The sequence below is a fragment of the Tenrec ecaudatus genome, chromosome 3 (assembly GCF_050624435.1).
Source record: "Tenrec ecaudatus isolate mTenEca1 chromosome 3, mTenEca1.hap1, whole genome shotgun sequence".
NCBI classification, from domain to species: domain Eukaryota; kingdom Metazoa; phylum Chordata; class Mammalia; order Afrosoricida; family Tenrecidae; genus Tenrec; species Tenrec ecaudatus.
In genome coordinates this window covers 60,937,692-60,961,493 of record NC_134532.1, presented here as the reverse complement: position 1 = coordinate 60,961,493, position 23,802 = coordinate 60,937,692, and the positions used below count along the sequence as shown (strand labels likewise).

The 23,802-nt window shown below is 48.3% G+C and overlaps 1 protein-coding gene across 3 annotated transcripts in view; it reads left to right on the top strand.

Moving 5' to 3' along the window:
- Positions 1 to 2,551: 2,551 nt before the first annotated feature.
- The window catches only part of TRIM2 (tripartite motif containing 2), a 131,586-nt gene continuing 110,335 nt past the window's right edge, over positions 2,552 to 23,802 (top strand). Inside the window, exon 1 of one of the 3 annotated variants that reach the window (XM_075543682.1) lies at positions 2,552 to 3,104. In XM_075543682.1, coding sequence (XP_075399797.1) covers positions 2,980 to 3,104 — 125 coding nt within the window. In that variant the 5' untranslated portion in view covers positions 2,552 to 2,979. The remainder of the gene's footprint in view (positions 3,105 to 23,802) is intronic. The other 2 variants (XM_075543684.1, XM_075543681.1) reach the window with 2 other exon arrangements.

Here is a 23,802-nt window from a genome sequence, read left to right as displayed (position 1 = left end):
AAGATCGTAGGCCAATAGATGCCGAGTCTTGTGGATCCAAGGTCTGTGGGAATATGACAAGGCCCTGGCAGCTCTCAGGGTTGGGTGGCCCACATGGGGCTGTCCTTCAAAGCAGGCCGAGTTCTAGCAGGCAGGAAGGCAAAAAGGAGAGACAGAGACAATTCCCAGAGGCCCTCACTCTTTTGCAAAAGGCCACCCCCCCCCCCCCCGGAAGGTATCATCAAGCTAACACTTGATGGACAGATTTGACTCCACCCCTGGCCCCAGTGTCAGGTTGGCATACAACCATCCTTTGAAGCTCATGTACAGCCTGGCCACATTTTTTTATTTGCTGATCATACAGATTGAATAAGTATAGTGACAGGACACAACACTGTTGCACACCTTTTCTGACTTCAAACCATGTAGTGTTCCCTTGTTCCATTCACACAACTGCCTCTTGATCTAGGTAAAAGGGAAGTTCCCTGGGTTTACCTTCTATGGATAAGTGGAAAACTACTTACTCTTTATCTCCATCCCATAATCTGTGCCAAGTTACAGGTCCATAGAGGGCTGTCTTGCCTGCTGGGATAACTATATTTGGAAACAAAACAAACCACCCAAACCTACTGCGATCCAGTCAATTCCAACTCATATAGTCTCGGAAACCTGATATACGGTTTCTGAGGCTATAAATCTTTACTGGAGCAAACAGTCTCTTCTTTCTTCCACAGAGCTGGTGGTGGCTTTGAGCTGCTGACTCTGCATTTAGCAATCGAATGCTTACCGGAGAGTGCCACCAGGATTGCGTTGGCATCTGATTCAATTCATTCTGACCCCACACGCTGCAGAGTAGAATTGTGCTCAGTAAGGGTCTCCTGGCTGTGACTTTTCTGAAGTGGAGCAACAGGCTTTTCTTCTGAAGCTCCTCTTGGTGGGTGTGAACCCCCACTTGGGTTAGTGTCAGGAGGGCACTTGATCTATTTGCCTTACCCAGGGACTCCTGGGATATCCAGAGGCACTACAAACTCCACTTGGCTAACCTCCAGTCATTCTTCCTGGTCCACTTCTCTCCATTTTCCTTTCTTAGTGAGTGGCACCCTCTACCCACTCCATTATCCAGGTCAGAAATCCGGATGGAGCCTCCCTCTTCTCCTGTTACCAGGCATCAATCCTTAAAGATCCTTCTGCTCTAAGACCTTGGGAGTCTCCTATCCTGACTCTTACCTCCACTCCCTGCCCAGACTGGCATCTTTCTACAGTAGTCTTTGAAATACAGACCCAAACACAGACCGTCTCTGCCTACTAAGTCAAAACGAAGGCCACTGACATCCACTCAATACCAACTCACAGCACGTCTACAGGACAAAGTAGAACTGCTCTCGTGAGTTCTGAAGATGTAACTCTTTATGGGAGTAGAAAGCCCCATCTTTCTCCTGAGAGGCAGCTGGTGGTTTTGAACTGTTGGCAGGATGTCCCCAAGGCTCCTTTTTAAAGAGTATTAGGTGGAGAAATTACCAGGAGCCCTGGTGCTTTAGTGATTATGCAATGGGCTGCTAATTGCAACATCAGCAGTTTGAAACCACCAACCACTTCTTGGGAGAAAGATGAGGTTTTCTATTCCTGTAAATAGTCTCAGAAACCCACAGAAGCAGTTCTACCCTGCTCTCTAGGGTCACTTAGAGTCAGAATTGACTCGATGGGAGTGAGTTGCTTTTTGAGAAAACTCTTTAGAGTCCTACAGCTTTTAGCTTAGCTTAGCAGACAAGACCCCTGTGGTCTGACCACTTGCCACCCTGGGTAACTTCACCTCTCGCTTTTGCTTCGCTCAAGCCAAATAGAAGGCTGCGTCTTCCCCTTGCCTCTCACTTTATTCTACTTCATACCTGCTCAGCCTTCCAAACTCAAATGCACCCTGCTCTGGGAAGTCTTCCTTGATTCTCTAGACTGATTTAAAACCCACTTCTATGCTCTATAACCCACCCTCTGGACACACAGGCTTCTCTCCTAGCAATTTTGCAGTCTACCGGCTGGTATTTGAGGGAGCCCTGGTGTCACTGTTGGGTAACACTGGGCTGCTAAGCTCCAGGTCGGGAGTTCAAATCCGCCAGGCGCTCTTGAAAAAGATGAGGCTTTCAGCTCCTGAAAAGATTTACAGTCGCAAAAAGCCAAACAGGGTCACTGAGTCTGAATCGCCTCGATGGCAGTGGGTTTGGGTTGGTATCGTTGGCTTTCTTATCTTCGCTCCCTCCACTAATGGGCCATGAGTGCGGACATCTCGGGCTTTTTTCTGACTCTGTCCTCGGCCTGTCACCTGAGAAGCACTAGTTCTGGAAGGAAGGTAGGTCAAGAGGGAGCCTCCCATTACGTTGACAGAGAGACGTAGAAGCCCATCCTTCTCAGCCGGCGGTTGCTGACTCGCTTGGAGTCCAGTAAAGGCAGAGATGTTTCCCGGTGCTCACCTTTAGGGAATTGCGCCCGCTGCCTCGGTGACGAAGTGATCAAGAACAGAGGCCGGCCCAATCAAGCTAAAGTCCTTTCCCCGGGAGGGCCGGTGTTTGCATTTGGGCTCGCAGGGCTGGGCAGGACCTGGGTTCTGGCGCGGGCTGCCAAAGGGCCTCGGGCAGCCCCGTGCTGCGATTGGCCCAGCCCGGGAGCTTGGCCGGCCAGCTGCAGCCCGCGCACCGCGGAAATCTCCGGGACCCGGCCACAAACTCGCGGGTGGGCGCCCCTGCTCTTTGTGCGAGGATCAGCCGTCGGGCCGGCTTCGGGAATGCCGCGAGGGCTGGGCCACCCCTAAGGCAGGATTTGTGTCCGCCCCGCGGCTCATGGAGCCCAGATGTCGCTCTGCGCAGGGGCCGCGCCGAGCGTGGAGATGACCCACCGGAGAGCCCCCTGGAACCGAGGACCCCGAGCGCAGGCCGGGCACAACCCAGGCGGGAGGCCGGCTCTCCTCCCCGCGTCTGCGTGCGCTGCCCGAGCCAACCGCTGCCCCGGGACATGGGCGCGGCGCCCAGGGCGCCTCACCGGGAAGTAACAGCAGGCTGCCGGGGCTCGGCGGCCAGGAGCCGGCGACCAGGGCCAGGTCGCGCGCCCGCCCATCCGCCCGCCGGCCGCGGGAGCCCGTGAGTGACAAGCCGCGGCCCCGGCGGGGGCTGGGCGCTGGGCGCGGGCGCGGGCGCAGCCGGGCGGGGCGGGGCGGAGCGGCGGCCCCGGGGCGTGCGCGCCTTCGTCCGCCGAGCGAGCCGCAGGAAGCCCGGCCGCGGGCCCGGGGCGCGCCCGGCCCACCTGGAGCCTGCCCCTCCGGCCAAGGTCCGGATGGCCTAAGGTGTGCAGGAAGCCCGCGGAGGATCCGCTTCCGGCTCCTCGCCGCGCTGCCCAGAAGCCGGCGGGGGCCGTGGCGGTGCCCGCGGGGGGCTGCGGCGCCCGGGCCCGGTCTGCCTCTGCACTGGTCTCGGGCCGGGGCGGCGGAGCGCGGGGAGGGCGCGGCGACCCTCGGCCAGCCTGGAGACGTCCGAGCGCGGTTTCGGTCGGAGGGTGGGGTGGGGTGGTGGGAGGTACGCTTGCAAGCTCCTTAAACGGATTTCTTTCCGCTTAGCCTCCATTCTTAACCTCCATTCGAAGTGACCCTAAAGTCCTGCTTATGGAAGGAGACAGAGGGTGGGTGCGCGGGCTTGCACGGCTCTTTTTTATTGATGTAGTCATCCTGAAAATATATGATGCGCTGTGTTGAAAACTGCATGATACTTGATTGCAACTAGTTACAAAGGCAGGTGGAGAGGAAGGTTTGCCGTGTGAAATGCCAGTCAGATCCAGGGCACTTGATGGACACCGAATGGGTTGCCATGTGTAACCCAACCTAGAGTCCTTGGTAGCTTCTTCGCCTCCCTCCCTCCTCCCCCCTCCCACTCTGTTCCAAACAGAGGCAGCTTTAAAGCATTAACGTTCCAAGACATCCTGAGATGAGGTTAACCTCATAGAGCCGGAAAGATGGTCGGGGGGTTCGGGGCAGTGTGTATAGTGTTTGAGCTTATATTCAGAAAGAAGGGATCAAATTGTTATGAATATTTTACATAAAAATGCTTATGAGCCTGTGACAAGACGACTTGCATTTCCGGTTCCCTTAGTCAGGGGTGGGAGTAGGTATTGTGCCTGGCTCCCCTTGACCTCTCATCTTAGATTTCCACTGATTTCGTCATTGGCAGCACTTGCACTTGTACCTGCCCTTCAGCTCAGAGAAACAAAGGCGCAGGAATGTCTCAGAACCCCGGGTTACCACAACCTGAACCAAAGACATCGGATAGTTGCTTTCTTCACTGCCGACATTACGTTTTGTTTCTCTTCAAACATAGACACATATAATTATTTAGGATTAATGTTTTTAAGTCCTGGCACCATTTTCCCTTAAAGTATGTATTTGGTTAAGTCAGACTCGGTCACCTATGCCAATGAAATGTTTTTAAAGTGAGATAAGCTGGTCCTGGGTGCAGAAGGGTTAATGCCACATTTCTACTATTTCCTATTAAAAACAAAGCAAAACTCACTGCCATCGAGCCGATGCCAGCTCCTATTGACCCTATAGGACAGGGTAGTACTGCCCCTGTGGGTTTCTGAGACTGTCACTCTATGGGAGTAGAAAGCCCGTCTCTTCTGTGGGGCTGACCTTGAGGATCACAGCCCAATTCGTAACCAGGACACTATCAGGGCTCCTCTACAGCCCACCATGGGATCTAATTGCCAAGGTTCATTTAGATGACAATGACTCTTTAAAAATATTCTCAGATAACATTGCCCCCACCCCACTCCGGTCCCTGCCTGTATTTTCCTAGAAACGTTTGTCCAAAATTCCATTGTATCTATCAAAACGAATCTTGGTACCTACTCCCAATGATTCCAAAGGACAGAGTAGAACCCCCACCCTCCACGCACATACACGTTGTATTTCAGCCCTGGTGACATTGGACTGCTAACTGCAAGGTTGGCAGTTCGACCACCAGCTATGCAGAAGGAGAAAGGTGTGGCTTTCTGCTCCCAAGCCAAAGATGTGGCTTTTTGGCTAGATGGCAGTGAGGTTTTTGGTGGTTGTTTTCTGTTTGTTTGTCTTTGTCTCATAAAGTACTAGACAGGTTAGGAAGACTCCCTAAGAAACACTTTGACCTTTACTTTGATTTGATCTTTTTTTTTCAATTTGCCCTGGCCTTGAATTCTATCCTTTGGTTATTCTAGAAAGAGGCTGGATAGTTATCTTGCCACCCCCCCAAAAAAAAAACAAAAAACCCAAACTCACTGCCATGGAGTCAATGCTGATTCATAGAGAACCCTGTGGGTTTCTGAGACTGTAACTTTATGGGAGTAGAAAGCACAGTGTTTCTCCTGCAGAGCCTGTTGGTTGCTTTGAACTGCCAACCATTTAGATCACAGCCCAAATGGTAACCACTACACCACAGGGCTCCTTATCTTGTGGCCCAGGGTTTGGCTATTTAGTTGTTTTTGGAGTAGTGCGATCTCGTCTCTCAGTGCTGCTTGGGGACAATCTGGCCTGTTCATTGGCCATCACCCCTCCTGGAACTATAGCTCTGCCTGTGCCCATGGAGTCTTCGAAAATGCAATTGTAAAATTCCGGAGCAACGGCATGATCAGAACCTCTGTCTTTTCCTACTAGCACACTGAAAATGAGAACTGGCTTGGTTTACCCTACATCCATTTTGGGTTATAAATTCCCAAAAGATAAGCTTTGACAGTGCTGGCTGCTGATGCTAACGGGGAAGACCTGGAACAGCAAGGGTTTTCTTGAGAAAATGTGTTCCAGGATGGCTGAAAGCCCTGAGAAGGTTCTCTTATAAGCCTTGAGGCAAAGGTGGAGGTGTTTGTCATTTCTTGTTACCTTTGATCTGTGTGATACTCTTTAAGTATCAGCCTTCAAACTCAAAAATATTTTTTTTAAATAATCACTGCCATGAGTCGATTCCAACCAACTCAGTGATTCCACTTAACAAGATAGAACTGTCCTTGTGGGCTTACTCTTTATGCAAGTAGAAAGCCTTGTCTTTCTCCCACAGAGCCGCTACTGGTTTCAAACTACTGACCTTGTGGGTTAGCAGCCCAAAATGTAACCACTTCTACACCACCAGGGCTCAAGTATCAGTCCTGAAGATGGACTGCTCCTTGGCAAGTCTGAAAAAGTCCCTGCAGATCATCTGCGAGTTTACTATTTATTTCCTAGAAGAAATGGTAGGTCTCTTACTGTGGATATTATTGGATTTTAGAGTTAAAAGAACTGACAAGAAAAAAAAACTGACAAGTGCAACCTTTGCAATAAAAGAAACAATAAAAAAAGCCAAAATAAAAGAAACTTTATTGGAGGGGAAACTATGGGGAGTAACTGGAGGAACAACGAGCCACTGTTTACTAGCTACTCAGCTTTTTGTATTTTTTGAGAGCTTAGTGGAAATTTAACCTCAGGCACCCGGGTTTTTGTTGGCAAACATTCTGTCTTACTCAGACTCATTCCTTCCCATTTGCGACCACTAATCTTGCACATCCTGCCTTTGAATTTCATCTCAAACTTTGAACAGAATAGCCTTCTCCCCCAGCGCTTTCAATACATTCTCCTTTTTCATGCCTTTGTATATTTCTCAAAGAAACTTGTTTACGCAGAATGGCTGGCCCGGAAGATGAGGATGTGTCCCTGGGGGAGCCAAACAACAACACTGGTGCTGTCAGCGTCTTTATCTTCCCACAGTTCACAGCGTGCTAGAGCAGCGGTTCTCAACCTGTGGGTCGCCACCCCTGTGAGGGGCGAACGACCCTTTCACAGGGTCACCCGATTCATAACAGTAGCAAAATGTCAGTTATGAAGTAACAACGAGAATAATGTTATGGTTGGGGTCACCATTACATGAGGAACTGTGTGAAAGGGTCGGGTCGTGGCACTAGGTTGAGACCCACTGCTCTAGATAGGGGTTTCACTTCTGCCTTAACTGCCAAACAATGAATCAGCCTGCAATGTGCTGACTTCTGCAGTTTGTGCAAGAGGCGCTGGAAGCAGTAGATGCTGAGGGAGGCTTTAGTCTTTAAAACCACCTCCTCAAATGCCATTTGTTCCCTTCAGGATTTACAGCCACCAAAACCTTCTAGATTCTGAGACAGAATCCACTGGACAACAGTGAGTCTTGCGAGTTCTCCTCATTGCAAATGCTTTCCTGGTTTCAGAATGCTTGCTGCTGGAGGGATGTTGTTGTCTTTAGTTTAAATCTAGCATTGGTTTAAACTAAAATATTCAGAGAGGTGTAATGTAAGATCGTGCTGACTTATTTATCTGTTACTAGGAGGCAAACCCATTGCCCGGGAGTCATGGTGACCCTGCGTGACAGCGTTGCCTGTCTGTGCCCCATAACAGACAGCACAGACAGTAAGCAGCTCATCAGTTTCCACACACACACTTCATTGACATCGATGGCGTTCTTCCCGACTACACACTCATCCTCAATCCCACCACCCTTAACCTACAATGCACTCCAAGTATAAGCCTTCTTCCTTCCTCCCTTCCCTTCTGTCCCTAAAAACTCCCCAAACTCCCTGCTATTAAGTTGATTCCCTATCCATAGCAACCCAATAGGACAAAGTAGAACTGCCCCTGTGGATTTCTGAGTCCAAATCTTTATGGAAGTAACTAGCCTCAACTTTCTCCCTTGGAGCGGCTGGTGGTTTTGAACTGTTGACCTTATGGTTCGCAGCCTAACACGCACAACCACTACACCATCAGGGCTCTTCTTCTGCCCCTGGTAATTATTAATCACTCTTGGTTTCTGTAAGCGATAGCATGCAGTGTTTATTGTTGGTGATCAACTTATTTTGCTCAGCACAGTGCCCTCAGAGTTCGCCCACATGTGACATGTATCGAACTTCAATCTGCGTTATGACTGAGTAATATTCCCCTGGATGGATATGCCACACTTTGCTTACCCAGTCGTCAGCTGATGGACATTTTGGTTATGTTTGTCCTTGATGATTGTGAATGGTGTCGTGCTGTACATGCTTGATCGTGTCATATGGGAGTCCTGTGTTCAGTTTTTTGAGGAAACGCCAGACTGTCTTCCATAGTGATTGCTCCATAGGTGTTTCAGTGACTGAGTCTTAGGAAGCAGTTCCCCAGGCCTTTCTTCCATGATGCTTCTAGGTGCTGATGTAGTTAGGTTAAAACTTAACAACTTATCATTTGTTCTCCCTTTTGAACCATTTAAAATTGATACTAGTTTTTACAAATTATTATTATTCTCTGCTTTATTCTAGATTAAGATCTTGCTGTGTATTCTCTTGTAATTATTGTGTGGGGGGTTGTATGATTTTGGTCTTTGAAATTCAGGATAGGTCAATCTACAGAGACAGTAACTGGGTTGATGACTTCGTAGGGTTATGGCAAGGGAGGTAGGGGGAGTGGGGGCACTAATAATTATGACTACAAGAATGCAGAAAAGGGATGTCACAACTCTTTTTAATATGTTTGAACCATTAAACGGTATGGTATGAGCCTTATATGTCAATGAAACTCCACCCAGAATGGCCCTGTGCACAATAGAACCAAACACCGCCCTGCCCTGCGCCCTCCTCACCAATGTTCCCCTGCGTGAGCCCATTGTGGCAGCCACTGGGTCAGTGCATCTCCTTGAGGACTCCTCTTTTTTCTGCCCCTCTAGTCTACCAAATGCGATGTCTTTCTCCGGGGACAGGCAATTAGTATTAAAGTAGATGTATTGTGTATCAGGCAGCAGCAACCTAATTTTTCTGGAATCCAGATGGTGGGTGCCCCACACTTCCAAGCTATCAGGAAGACGCTCCTAAGAGGGGACAGTGGCAGCTGATTCTATGGGCAGGGGAGTCTCCTGAAACCCCAGACTAAGCCTACTTTCAGTGAGTCAGTTCCCACTCAGAGACCCTGTAAGGACAGAGGAGGGTGCCCACCGGGCCTCCAAGCTAGTGTCTTCACAGAAGCAGATGGTCTGCTGCAGTTTCCCCAGTGTAGTGGCTGGGGGGCTCAAACCACACAGGTGTTTTTCAGCTCACAACAGAGTGCTTTAATCACTGCCACCTGGATTCCTTGTCTTCTGAAAACCAAAAGACCAAACACCAATTTAACATCGAGTCAATGCTGACTCATAGTGATCGGGTAGAATTGCCCCTGTCAGTTTCCGAGACTGTAACCCTGTGGGGAATAGAAAGGCTGGTCTGTCTCTAACACAGCGGACTCAGTTTCAAACTATTGACTTTGAGGTTCAATGTCCGGTGCTTAACCACTGTGCCACCAGGACTCATCTCCTCTTCTGGAGGTTATTGTAAGCCCTTAAAGGAGCCCAGTGCCCCAGGCAAAACACGATTGAAACCATGAGCCAGCTTTGAGAGAGAAAGATGGACCTGAAGTCCGAAAAACCCACTGGGGCAGTTCTACCCTGCCCTATAGGGTCGCTATCAGTCGGCATCCGCTCAAGGACAGTGAGTTTGGCTAAGCTGAAGCACTATTGGCACTATTGTTTGGCTGAAAGGGGACTTTAGGAAAACCGTTTCTTAAGGGCTCCAGGTTCAAAAGGCCACCTTGGCAGACGGCTTGAGCGGGGCACCACCACTCCCTGGGCCCAGCGGTGTGGACTTCTGGAGAACCAGACATGTAAACGGCTCTCGGCTCTTTCAGCGAGCCTGCCACTGTGTTGGTGGCTCTGTGCCTCGGCTGCCTGTTTTCTCCAGCGCCAGCAGTTCAGCAGTGGCCCTGGGAGCACCAAATGACCCTCTTGTGGGAGTGTGGCTAGAGGGTAAATGAGAGCCGGCCTGGAGCTTTGCATTAATTAACAGGATGAGGTCAGGTCTCTAATCAGGAAAAGAGCCGGCAGACTAAACAAAGACAAGCCTGGCTTTGGGTGACCACGCATAATTATTTAAATGAGTGTTGTATGTCAAAGCTACTTCTATAAAAGCGGCCAGTTCTGTGAGTTTTCTGGGCTTTTGTTAGGCATAAAGAAGGGCATTGCCACGGTGAATGGGATCTGCATCTGGTTAGCTGTTCCCGGGTGACCTTGCCACGGGAGAGGGGCGTGGCTGCCCTTTAGTCCTGACTTGGCTGGGAATCACAACCCAGGAGGACAAAGAGAAAGACAGGAGTTTTCAGGATACTCTGAAGAAGGGAAGCTTGGGGTCAAATCTGACCCCACCCCTTCATTTGTAATTCAAGATTGACGGTACAATTTGCTTAGCAACAGCCTAGGCTAAGTCTGTGTGTAGCAATCTCATATTAATATGTAGATTTGTCACAGCTGGCCAGCTCTGCTTACTCCATGAATTGGATTGTTTGTGTAATGGGCTCTCACGGGGTACTTCTAGGGACCTCTGGTGAAGAGTGACAGTCTGAGAAGCCCACAGGGCAGTTCAACCCCATCCTATAGTTGCCGTGGGTTGGAATTGACTTGATAGCAGTGCGTTTGGATTTTTTCCCCATCATACTTGGGAAAGTGGCAGGTGACAACAAAGGCATAAAACACTCCACAAGATGGACGGACACAGTGGCTACCACATTGGGTTCAAACTGAAGGACAATGGTGAGGATGGTGCGGGGCTGGGCAGTGCTTTGTTCTGGTGCATGTGGGGCTCCACAGCACCTAACAACCAAAATGCTGGTGGTTTCAGCACACCAGAAGTACCTCGGAAGATGGGCCTGCCGATCTACTTTAGAAGAAAAAAATTCTTTGTAATGGTAACACAGCGTTCTCCTCTGTGCCCAGGAAGCCGGAGGTCTAGTCTGACAGACATGACAGCATGGTGGCTGCAGTTAACGCAACTGGTGGCATGGACCTGTAAGCCGATTGCCTTTCATAACGTTGAGCCCTGGTGGCGGCAGAGTGGCTTATCAAAGTGGGTTATGCATTGGGCTGCTAACCACAGTCAGGAGTTCCAAACCACCAGCCTGCTTCACTGTAGAAAAATGAGACTTTCTACTCCCATAAAAAGTTAGCCTCCAAAACCCAAAGGGACAGTTCTGCTCTGTCCTCCAGTGGCACTAGGGGCTGCACTTGACTCGGTGGCCATGAATGAGCTTTGAGATGTATTAGAGCTTAAATTCTGAGCACTTCAATTTGCAGAAGGCTGTGGAGCACTAGCCCAAATCCATTTGCAGAGTTCCCGCTCAGAGTAAGCCTCCATTGAATTCCTCCTGATCGTTAACCAGGGATGCAAATAATCTTCGCTTCAGGCAAAGGGCACTGGACAGTAGATTTGGGGGCCTTGTCTAGGTTGATCCTGGTTGGAGTCGAATGATCTCTATCTGGAGTGCCCTGACTGTCTTGTTGGGAAGGTCCTAGACCAGTCCAATAAACCCCTCTAACAATGTATGGTGTCCAAGTCTGTAGCCCCACCTGTAACTGACGATTGATCTGCCACTTATCTTGAATTTGTGACAGTTCCCTTTGTTCCATGCCACATTTTACTTGTGTCCCCACTGACTCCTCCCAGGGCTTTATGACATGCTAATAGCCTCCCTCACTGGGGTGGAGTGTCTAGGTCTTTGTGTCCTCTTTGTCCCTTTCAAGATACCTCCTTGAATTGTATTTGCGATTGAGGTTTCCTTGTGCACTGCAACTGAATGAAGGGAAAAAATTTACTACAATGTAAAAAATCAAGCGTGACCTGTTAAAACTTACAACTAATATATAAAGTGTTATATTGTTCCGAATGCTCGTGGCCTGGTCACGACAGAAAACAAATGGCAAACACTGGTGTCTTCATTAACGCTTAACCAAAAAAAGAAAAGCAACGGATGAAAACCAGATTTAGCAAATAGCTACAGAATGTGGACTCCATGTTCCTGCCTCTGTGGAAGAGAACCATCTTTTACAAAGCAATTCCCAGTTCATAAAAACAATGCTTGATTAATCTGTGGTACAGGAAATGAGCCTGGTAGATCCTGGTTCAATGGGAAATGCTTTCTTTTGCCTCAGGTCACATGATTGTCATGCTGTTGTTGGTGGTGGTGGTGGTAGTATACTGGTGATGGGGATGGTGGAGGTGGTGGTGGTAGTATGCTGGTGATGGTAATGGTTGTGATGGGAGTGGTGGTGGTGGTGGTGTGATGGTGATGGTAATGGTGGTGATGGGGATGGTGGTGGTAGAATGCTAGTGATGGTAATGGTCGTGATGAGGTGTGTGTGTGATGGTGATTCCGATTCCCAGCAGTTCTGACTTGGTGACCCGGTGTGTGCACAGAATAGGCTCTATTGGGTTTTCAAGCCTAGGACCCTCCAGAAGCAGATCGACTGCCAGGCCTGTCTCCCAAGGTGGGTCACAGTGGGTTGGACAGTTGGAGCCACCAACTTTTGGCAAGCAGCTGAGTGTCTGTGCCACCCAGGGACTCCTGAAGTGGCATGGCTGGTGCCACTTATTTAGAGCATGAGCTCCCAAACTTACTTGGCCATTTCAGGAGAAAATGTTACCCAGAAACCCCGTGGCAATGAAAACCTTTTGTGCTATTGCCCATAAAGGGTAGGTATCTGCGTTTGCAGTCCCCCTGAACCTTCCACTGTCCCCAGGGGGCGGTATCGCCCCCTTTGGAAAACACTGATTTGGAGGAAGGATGAGCAGAGGCTAATTCAGATCTTACCCCATGGTGAGCCCCCCCTTATCTTCACCATCCCACAGCAATTATCATGAGTGCCCCTTCTCCTCTCACCCCGACCCCAAAACATCTCAATACAGAGCTGAAAACCCGCTAAAAGCTGCCAGCTCGCCACTCCAGCAGCACGAAGCGTCTAGGAGCCTGGGAAACGGAAGAGGTGGGAGGAAAGTAGGGACAGGGCTGCCTTTTTATTCTTTTTTCCTTGTGAAATGTGTTCTAACATCTCTGCTTCAGCTATAAGCCACACAGGAAAGTACGCGTTATTAATTTTTAACACATTTCATCTACAGATAAACAGTGTAGCTTGCTCTCGGATCTCCATGAGGATTTTACTGGTAGTCAATGCAGATGGGCTCACGGAAACAAAAGACTGTACGTTTTTAATAAGTTTCTACTAAAGATCAAATTCATACCCCCCCAAAAAAGCCTATAAATGTCAACCCTCAGAAGCAATTAGTAAGAATTTGCACTGAATGGTTGAAATGGCTTCTGTGAGAGGAGGACAGATTGGCTACTTATGAAATTCTGAATCCCGTCTGCAGGGGAGCTGGTTTCCATTTATAATGTGGTACAACATATTCTTGGCATGTGTGGGGCTCAGTCCACATGGGATGGCTCGTCGTAGGAGAGCTCTTACCTCCTCGGACTCAGCAGATCATGCTCCTCAATGTATTTTTCCTAAAGCACTCCTTAATTACGGCCTTTCAGAATTGTGGCCACCAAAGTGCTGCCAGGGAGCTCCTGCTCTATGAGTAGTGTAGTCTTCAGCCTTCCTGGTTAGCTGGTAGATTTGTCGCCGGCCCATAAGTGCTAAAGAGGAGCCCAAGTGGCCTAAGGGCTTATGCATGGGGCTGCGACTAAAAGGTCAACAGTTGGAAACCACCAGCCGCTGCTCATGAGAAAGATGACGCTTTCTGCTCCCGTAGAGAGTTACAGTCCCAGAAACCCACAGAGGCAGTTCTGTCCATCTGTCTGCCGGCAGTGAGTTTATGAGTGCTAAGGAGGGGCTGGAGTTCTCAGGCCAGAGTGTGTGGCTGTAGTGTGTGCTGTTGCGAATTGATCCAGCGCCAGCGTTCCAATTATTACACAGGACAAGCGCCATGATCCAGTCTGAATGCGTATGCTGTGCAGAAAACTTTGAAAACATCACTTGAATTCATAGGCATGAGTATAAAGGCCTATGGAGCAATTGCCAAAGATGAAGTAAAAGGAAAAAAATTAATTTGACCCTTTAAAAATAGAACCTTTTATTGTTATTTTAAATCATTGTATTGGAGGCTCCTACAACTCTTATCACAATCCATCCATTGTGTCAAGCACATTTGTACATTTGTTGCCATCATCATTTTCAAAATATTTTCTTTCTACTCGAGCCCTTGGTATCAGCTCCTCATTTTTTCCTTCCTTCTCCCACCCTCCCTCTTTCATGAAACCTTGATAATTTATGTTATTTTTTCATGTCTTACACTGACTTCTGTCTCCCTTCACCCACTTTTCTGTTGTTCTTCCTCCTGGGAGGGGGTTATAGGTAGATCATTGTGATAGGTTCCCCTTATCTCCCCCCCTCCCTTCCCCCTACTCTCCTGATATGGCTACTCTCAATATTGGTCCTGAGAGGTTTATCTGTCTTGGATTCCCTGTGTTTCCAGCTCTTATCTGTACCTGTGTACATGTTCTGGTCTAGCCAGATTTTTAAGGTAGAATTGGGATCATGATAGTGGGGAAGGGAGAAGCATTAAAGAACTAGAGGAAAATTGTATGTTTCATCAGTACTATACCGCACCCTGACTGACTCATCTTCTCCCTGTGACCATTCTATAAGGGGATGTCCAGCTGCCTACAGATGGGCTTTGGGTCTCTACTCTGCACTCCCCCTCATTTACAATGATATGATTATTTGTTCTTTCATGCCTGGTACCTGATCCCATTGACACCTCGTGATCGCACAGGCTGGTGTGCTTCTTCCATGTGGGCTTTGTTGCTTCTCAGCTAGATGGCCGCTTGTTTATCTTCTAGCCTTTAAGACCCCAGACACAGCTTTCTTTACCACATTTGCTTATGCACCCACTTTGTCTTCAGTGATCGTGGAATGCCAGATTAATAGAAGTGTTCTTGCATTGAGGGAGTGCTTGAGTGGAGGCCCAATGTTTATCTGCTACCTTAATAATAAACCTATAAATATATGCATGTAGATCTATTTCCCCATCATCATATATAAGTATATTTACATATGTACATACCTGTATTAAGACATCTATAAATGCCCTTTGCCTCCTAGTTCTTTCTTCTATTTCCTTTTACTTTCTTCTGTCCCACTTTCATGTTCAGCCTTTAATTGGATTTCAGTAATTTCTCTCCATTACATTGCCCTTCATCAAGCCCTACCAGGCCTCCTACACCCTCCTCACCATTGATTTTGGATCACTTGTTGTTTCCTTGTCCCTGGATTTGTTAACACCCACTTCCTTTCCCCTACCTCCCCCTCTCTCATGCCCCCCACCCGAACCATCAGTCCGTTGTTTTCTTCTCCAGTTTATCCAGCCTATCTTATCTAGATAGACATGCAGAGGTAATAATATGTACAAAAACAAGACAGAGCCAGAAAAGAAAACAACAGCAACAAAAAACAACTATTAAAAAAAAAAGAAAGGCCTATAAATTGTTCAAGGTCTGTTTTTTGACCTTTAGGAGTGCTTTCTGGTTGTGTTTGATGGGGTGTCACGCCCTGGCCCTAAAGTCTATTTTTGGCATTCCCTGGGGACTTCATTTCTCTGCTCCCCTGGCTGTTCTGTTGCACGCACTTAGTGTTTTGCCTCGGTGTGGTGGGGTCAGATCTGGCGGAATTCCCTCACTAAGTCTCCAGTGTTGTCCCCCATGGGGCTATGGGTAAGTGCGGACTTGGTGTCTCATAGTGGGGCCGGCCATATGGTCGTCTCTGTGCATTGGCTGTTCAGAGCAGGAATATGGTCCTCAAGGCTTGGTGGGCCAGGATGTCCACTCTCTCTTCCTCCACCTTAATTTGCTCCCCTGTATTCTGATCAGACATGTCCCTCTCCCTGAGCTGTCCTCTGAAGTGAATTCTTCTGTGAGGCATGGGGGGCTGTCCATGTAGTTGGAATTGCAGCCACCCCCTCAGACCTCTCTATTGGTTCCCTGCTTCATGCCAGTATGTTGCATTCACGTCTTGGAGCACTGGGTTGAAGTCTGGTGTCTCTTTCCCTGTGGAGAGATAAACAATACCCTCCCCTTGGGTGGGTTAGTGCCCTTAACCCCACACCCATGTCTTCCCACCCCCCCACCTCCTTTTTAGTTGGCTTAAAATAGAAGCTTTAAACTTTTTTTTAAAGTCCAATATAAATTCATATGGCTATCTTTTTAGTGTTCTAAAGTACAAAAGAGACTCAAATCTCAAATATAATTTAAGGAGAAGATTTATTGTCTTAAAAGAGACAAAGACACAGATGCATTACCTGGATGAGGGATGCCATTTGCACAAGGTCAGAGTGACATCTAAGGATTGGTGAGAGAAAGAGCTTTAAAAAGGACATGAGAGGGCAAAATGAACTGTCACAAAATCTTGCCTGGTGGCCAATCAATACATCACAATCACAGATGCAGGAATGGGCCCACCATTGGGACATGCACATTGTTGGATAGAAGAGATTGCAAGATTGGTCCAGGACCTTCTGACCAAGGCAGTCAGGGCCCAACTGATACAGCATGACTCCTGACTGTGTGACCTGAGGGACTCCATCAAGGGCACGCTCAAGCATGCCTCTCGGCAAGCCCGCCCCTCCCTGAGCTGGCTGGAGGAGGTGGAGGTGTTCTACTTCCAAGGCACTCTGGCTGAGGAAGAATTATCCGTGTCCTTGGCTAGAGATTGTAAAGCTGTCAATGGAGGCTTGGTCTACGTGGGGAATCTGCCAGTGGATTCTGGGCTGTCACTGCCTTTTGAAAATGGGGTGTTCAGGATTTAAGCTCTAATACAGTAAAGTGTATTGGGGATATGAAGGCTCACTAAATGGGGTGTTCAGGATTTAAGCTCTAATACAGTAAACTGTATTGGGGATATGAAGGCTTACTAAACGTGGACTGTGTCAGCTACAAAGCTCTTCTGTATCTGAAATTGGTAGTGAGGTTTTGGCTCCTGCTTAGTTTGATATGCTCCTGGGATGAACCATATTGAGTTTTTTAAACTGACGTAAGTGGACTTGCTTTTTGTATTCAGGCATATTTAGCTTTTAATCTTGATGCCAGGACCATTATATTACTAAAAGAAAAAAGAAAACACCCAGATTTTCAACTTTTGACTCAGGCATAATGCGGTTCCTTGTCGACTTAATGGACTGTGGCTATTGATGCTTTCTTCCAAGAACCTTATGGTTGAAGTGACTGTGTACCATCTGGATTTCATTTGTGAAGAGAGCCTTGCCGACTCACCAGCATGTGCCTGGAAGCTTTCTCTCCTCTCCCACTCAATTGGTCATGGAGTTGATTATAGAGTTGATGTTTTATCTTTAACAGCAATTGCAAAACCCAAACCAACAATTCTGACAGGTACCTTTTTATATAAACAGGGAAACTAAGGTTTGAAGAAGCCAAGTAAAGAGAGAGACAGGAGTCTCATCTTCCCTCTAAACCAGAATGTACAGTAATACTTAATTGGATAATAGACAGCAAAATACTGTGTAAAACCCTAGAGGAAAGGATGCTTTATTGGCACTACCTGTCTGGGAAGGCTCCTGCAAAGTGGTATGAGATGAAGATTCCAGCCTAAAAATGTTCTGCTGCTGAATGGATTCCGACTCATAATGACCCCGTAGGACAGAGTAGAAATACCACTTTGAGGGTTGAAGGCTGTAAATCTTTACTAGAGCAAACGACCTCATCTTTCTCCTGTGGAGCAGCTGGTGGAGTAGAACTGCTGACTTTTCAGCTAGCAACGTAATGTGTAACCCGCTACACCACCAGGGCTCCCCTTTCAGAGGAGCAGTCGTTTAAGCCTTAACTCTAGATTCAAGAAGATCACACAGAAAAACCGCTGGGGAACTGTGTGAACCAAACATTATCCTTGTTATTTTGTATGATACAGACAGGGAACCCAGGACAGATAAACCCCTCACGACTAATAATAAGAGTAGAGATACCAGGAGGATAAGGGGAAAGTGGGAGGGAATGGGGGAACCAATCACACAGATCTACATATAACCCCCTCCCTGGGTGACAGACAACAGAAAAGTGGGTGAAGGGAGACATCAGACAGTGTTAAGACATGAAAAAATAATTATAATTTATAAATTATCAAGGGTTCATGAGGGAGGGAAGGTGGGGGAGGGAGGGGGAAATGAGCTGATTTCAAGGGCTCAAGTAGAAAGCAGATGTTTTGAGAATAATGATGACAACAAATGTACAAATGTGCTTGACACATGGATGTGTGTATGGATTGTGATAAGAGTTGTATGAGCGGCCAATAAAATGATAACATTATATTGGGGAAATCTACTGTAGTCCAGGTGGCTATAGAAGCAAATCCAGGGAGACTCATATGTGTCTAAGAAAGAACTTTATACACAGGAGCAATTGAATATTGAGAAAACACCCCAGCCCTGTCCGATCAAGTCTGATATTAGCCCATAGGTCCGATACCAATCTATAAATTCCTCTTCAGAACACATAAAACACGTGCAGTGATGCCGAGTGCAGGAAGATCACAGGCCAGTGGGTGGAAAGTCTTGTGGATCCAGTGACGGTAGAAGCATCTCAGCGCTGGCATGGGTCTCCACGTGGCTTCTCCAGCTCCAGGACTCTGGCTGCCTCAGTGTAGCTCCATCAGACTCATTGTCAGGAATGTCTCACAAGGAGTGAGTGTATCTGGCCGTCCGTGAGCTATTTATCTCTGGGGTGCCTCCAAATGAGGTCATCAACATGTGATGTGATTGACAGGCTAGGCTCCACCCCTCCACAAGTTGATACCAGATTATGTAACTACCACAATGATATTTCTGAGCCAAGAGAGCAAGAGCCATAGGCTGAATAAAATGAACATGTAATTGAGGAAGAAAGAGAAACTAAAGTTAGAGCTTAAGCAATGTACCAGATTTAGATGGAAGGAAACAGAGGGGAGGTACTGTTGGGAACAGACCAACCAATGGTAGAGAGGTATCTGATAGATGGTCATTATTAGGAGGCAAATCTCATTGGAGAAAGGGTTAAACAAAAGCTCCGAGTGGGTGGTGTGGTGGTTACTCCTTGGGCTGTGATCTGCAAGGTCAGCAGTATGACCACCAGCCGCTCCAAGGGAGAAAGATGGGGCTTTCTGCTTCCGTGAACTTACAGTCTTGGAACCTCACAGGGGCAGTTACCCCCCCTGTCCTGTAGGGTCGCTATGAGTTGGCGTTGACTCAATGGCAGTGAGTGAAGGTGGCATGTGAATTAAGGTTAAAGAGGGAGGATGGGCCCTAATCCAAGTGAATATTTAGCACCTGACATAGACCCTCAGCCTTGGTGTTTAGTTGTTTGGTTCCTGAGCAGCAGAGTACATACACTGGGACTACACGGGGAGGAAGGGGTATAGCCATGGGCTGGAAGCAGGGGATGGACAGACTAGAAGGCTGAGCGTCATTTCAGAGATTTAAGCAGTAGCCATGCATTCTAAGTCTAGAACATGGCCACTTACGGAACATCTCCCCACGTGCCGCTGTCGTTCCCTTGACGGCTGGTGGCTGGTGTGCATCAGCCTAGGACCAGTGGTGAGGTCATCATCCCCAGCACAGGAAGCTGGCAGAGGCAGCAGGGGTGACTCTGGGCTGCCCGTGCTAAGTTGAAGGTGGTGACAGAGCAGAGTGGAGGCCCCAGAGCACTGGCCGAGTGAAGCGGCTGTCCTCCCTGGACAGTGACTTGGGAGTCACCTACAACAGCCATCATCTAGTTCCTGAGAACGGGGGAACTGGTGGAGGCAGCCAGGTTTGCCAACCCTCCAAAGGTAGTGTCCAAGGAGCCGGGAAAGAGATGGAACAGTGAAGCGGCAACGAAGTTCTCCACTGCAAGCTAATGAAGAAGAGTTCCAAGTAGAAGTTTGAGGGCCAGGAGACCCGATGAGAACTGAGGAGGGAAGGGTGGACGGAGTGAGGCCTGGAGGTGGTGGGGAGGCCCATGTCCCCTCTACCACCGAAGTAGAGCAGAGGGACAAATGCAGACTTTAGGGTCTCTGATACATTTGGGGGGCAAATTCCTAAAGTCTCTCTAGCAAAACCATTTCCGGCAGAACAGATGTTGACTGTCATATTCCTTAGCGTCTTCCTCAGACGTTTCTTCGCTATTGCAATTCCTGTGGGCTGGAAGTATGTCAAGCTAGATGCCAGCCCAGGCCCGCTTCTCTTTGGGCTGGTGCCCAACTCCTACTACCTTGTATCACTGTAGCAGCTTCAGCATTCTCCAGCGAGAAGTGCAGCTGTCCCTTTCCCATCCACACTTTGGATAAACTTGGTGACGAAATGTCGTCAGTTCCCATAAGTAACTGTGATGACCGTAAATAACTCACTGCTGAAGGGACAGCTTCCCCCGGCATGATCCGAGCTAGTTAACACTTAAAATCGAGCCCCTTGCAGAGAGGTCTCGGGGCGGAGACGAGCCAGTCAGGGTGTGATGTAGCAACAATGAAAAATACAACTTTCCTCTAGTTCCTAAATGCTTCCTCCCCACTCCGCCCTCACCCCCCACCATTATGATCCGAATCCTACCTTGCAAATCTGGCTAGACCAGAGGATGTACACTGGTGCAGATAGGAACTGGAAACACAGGGAATCCAGGGCGGATGATACCTTCAGGACCAGGGGTGTGAGGGGTGATACTGGGAGTGTAGAGGGAGGGTGGGTTGGAAAGGGGAACCAATTACAAGGATCTACATGTGACCTCCTCTCTGGGGGACAGACAACAGAAAAGTGGGTGAAGGGAGACGTGAGACAGGGCAAGATAATAATTTATAAATTATCAAGGGTTCATGAGGGAGGGGGGAGTGGGGAGGGAGGGGAAAATGAGGACCTGATGTCAGAGCTTAAGCGGAGAGCAAATATTTTGAGAATGATGAGGGCAATGAATGTACAAACGTGCTTTACACAATTCAATTATGTATGGATTGTGATAAGAGTTGTATGAACCCCTAAACGATTAAAAAAAGGACTTAAAAATCAGCCTGAAATGAGGTTTATCCCCGACGCCTGACGTCGCCACGTTTCTTCTCTTTTGTGACGTCGCTATGTTGCTGCTGCCTAAGTCCCACTGCGGTCACTCGATTCTGGCTCTTGAGGCGGGAGGCTCCTGGGCGGCAGTGCTCACACTGGGGGTTTCATGAGTGGGTGGCAAAGTCAATTCAGTGGACTGCATACAGCCTACTTAAAACACAGCATGCAATAGAAAATAGCAAAGGCTATATTGTAGGCATGAGTGTGAGCTCAATCCGCGGTGTCCCCGGGAAATAGTGTGTTTTTACTGCATGGCATGATGGTTATGCATTGGGCTGCTAACCTCGAGGTCGGCAGTTTGAAACCACCAGCTGCTGCGCGGAATAACGATGAGGCGTTTTACACCCCTAAAGAGTTACAGTCTCAAAACCCGCAAGGGCAGTTCTACTCTGTCCTATAGGGTCACCATGAGTCAGAATGGACTCAAGGGGGGTGAGTTTAATTTGAACGCTGCACAGTGAAGTGAAATGTGTTTCCACTGGATATCACAGTCCAAAATGTCAGGGAAACTCGGGTGTGGATGTGTATGGATCCTTTTTAATTTTGTCTTTGTTGTGAAGATACACAGCAAAATATACACCAACTCACCGGTTCCTATGTGTACAATCCAGTGGCATGGATTATATTCTTTTGAGTTGTGCAAGTATTGGCCCCCTCCTTCTCCGTGTTGCCCCTCTCTGATTAACATGAACTCACGGGCCCTGAAGTTCTTGTCTAATCTTCCGAGTCGCTCTTGTCAATTTGATCACGTGTAGCTAGTTTTACAAAGGGCATAATGCTTAAGTCCGTGGCGCTTTCATTACTAGGAATATGCTAGGCATATTCCTGAGCATCCTTAGGCCTTAGAATTGGGATAATAGCCCTGGCGATGTAGTGGGATATGTGTTGGACTGCTAACCAACAAGGTCGGAAGTTCGAATCCCACCAGTCAATCCTCAGGAGAAAGACGGGGCTTTTGACTCCCTTAAAGAGTCACAGAAACCCACAGGGGCCGTTCTCTTGCCATTGGGGTTGCTGTGAGTCAAATTCTCTTCGAGACGGTGAATTTGGCTGCTTTGTTTTGGGTCTAGCCATTGAAAGGATTGAAGTGAACATGCTGAGAAACAATCATATGCAGTGGCTGAAAATAGAACTTATGATGGTGATTTCTTTTCCTGCCTACCTATATGTCTCAAAACTGCTTCTCTCTAGACTTTTCTTAGGAGTCTACATTGACAGACAGTTTGCTTGACTCCTGGGTCTGGCGGTTTACAGGCATCTCCAGCTCAACAGGTCCAAAACAGAACTCACTTCTTCACTCCCCTCCCTCTCCAATGCACGCACCCGCTGCCCCGGGCCACACACAGCCCTCTGCTGCTCCTTCTGTGGGGGCTTGGCACCCTCCACTGCTCTCCCAAGCTGCTTGAACATCGAGTACTAATTTTCCTAGTCGGAGCAGTCTGTTAGCAGCTGCCCCTGCCCTCACCACTGCTGACCTTAGCCTGGGTCAGTGTCACGCTCACGGCATTGTTGTGTCTCTATTGCCAGTGTGGCCCCACTTGCCACACTTCCATTGGAATGTATCTCCCTGCCCTTGTGTCATGTTTGCGAGTCCACGGTGGCTCGTGGAGTTTCCAGATTGAAGTTCACACCTGTCAACCTACAACACAGGTCTGGCCAGGCCTGGCCTGACCCTTAACTGCCTCTTACCCTCATCATTTCCTTCCTTGTCCCCAGCCATGCGCTCCATACGCCAGACTCCCTGTGTTGTCTAGAGAAGCCAAACCATTGACATGCATAGTTGTCTAAGAAAGTACTTTATATCAAAAAGGCATCCCAAGGGCAACTTATTTGGGTCCCCACCTCCTACATCAGGTACTTTTCTTTCCAAATAAACTGCTTTCTGCTTGCTGGAGTTGGGGGCTTGGGGGTGGGAGAAGGCATCCCAGCGCAGTCCAACTCAAGTGCATAGGTCTGATTCTAGTCGGGACCCTCTTCAGACTCACAGAGCTGCTGGCTGACAGCGCTGAAAGGTGAAGTGGGGAAGCAGGGAGGTCATAGATTGGTGGGTGCGGAATCATGTGGATCCAAGGTCAAGTTGTGGGAACAAGTTAGGGTGCAGACAGCTCAGGATCAGCGATTCACATGGAGTCACCCCTGGAGGCAGACAGAGTCCCGGCAAGCAGGAAGGGGATTAGGTAACAGAGGAATAGTTTCTGCTCAATTTCTCTCTTATACAAAAGGCACCTGAGTGACAGGTTGGACTCCACCCCCGCCTCCCACTCAGGTACCATCAAGTTTACATAATCCCTAACTGCCACCCCCGCAAGACACACATACCTTCATGTGTCCTTCAAGGCTCCGTTCACATTGGTTCTCAAGTCACAAGGAGATAGATTTGAATCTCCTACTCAATGCTGACTGTGTAACCTTGAGAAGTGACGTCCTTGAGCATTTTCAATAAGTTGCGCGTCTGTAAAATTGAGAATAAGCCTACCTTGTAGAGATGTGTGTTACCATGTCTGAAGGTGTGTCCCTGGCACCTGCTAAGTGCTTAATACAGAAGTGAGTGTGATTATCATTTTATTTATAATACTGATCATTTAAAATTTTTGAAGAGGCTTGATGTAGAGGTCACTTGCTTCAGGAGAACTCCTTGCAGACCCGAGTGTTTTAGGTTGTTAGAGAGCTCTGCGTTTTGTACCTGAGCCCTGGTGGTGTCGTGGCTACACGTTGAAAGGGGTAGGCCAGCAGTTCAAAAACACCAGATGCTCTACAGAAGGAAGACAAAGCTTTCTACTCCCTTAAAAAGTTAGTCTTGGAAACTCATAGGGGCATTCTGCCCTGCCCTATCGGGTCTCTAGGGCACTGAGTTTGGTTTGGTTCCTTCTGGTTGGATTGCCCTGCTCTTCTTCCCTTGACCAACTCTTGCTCAAGACAACCCCAGCATCA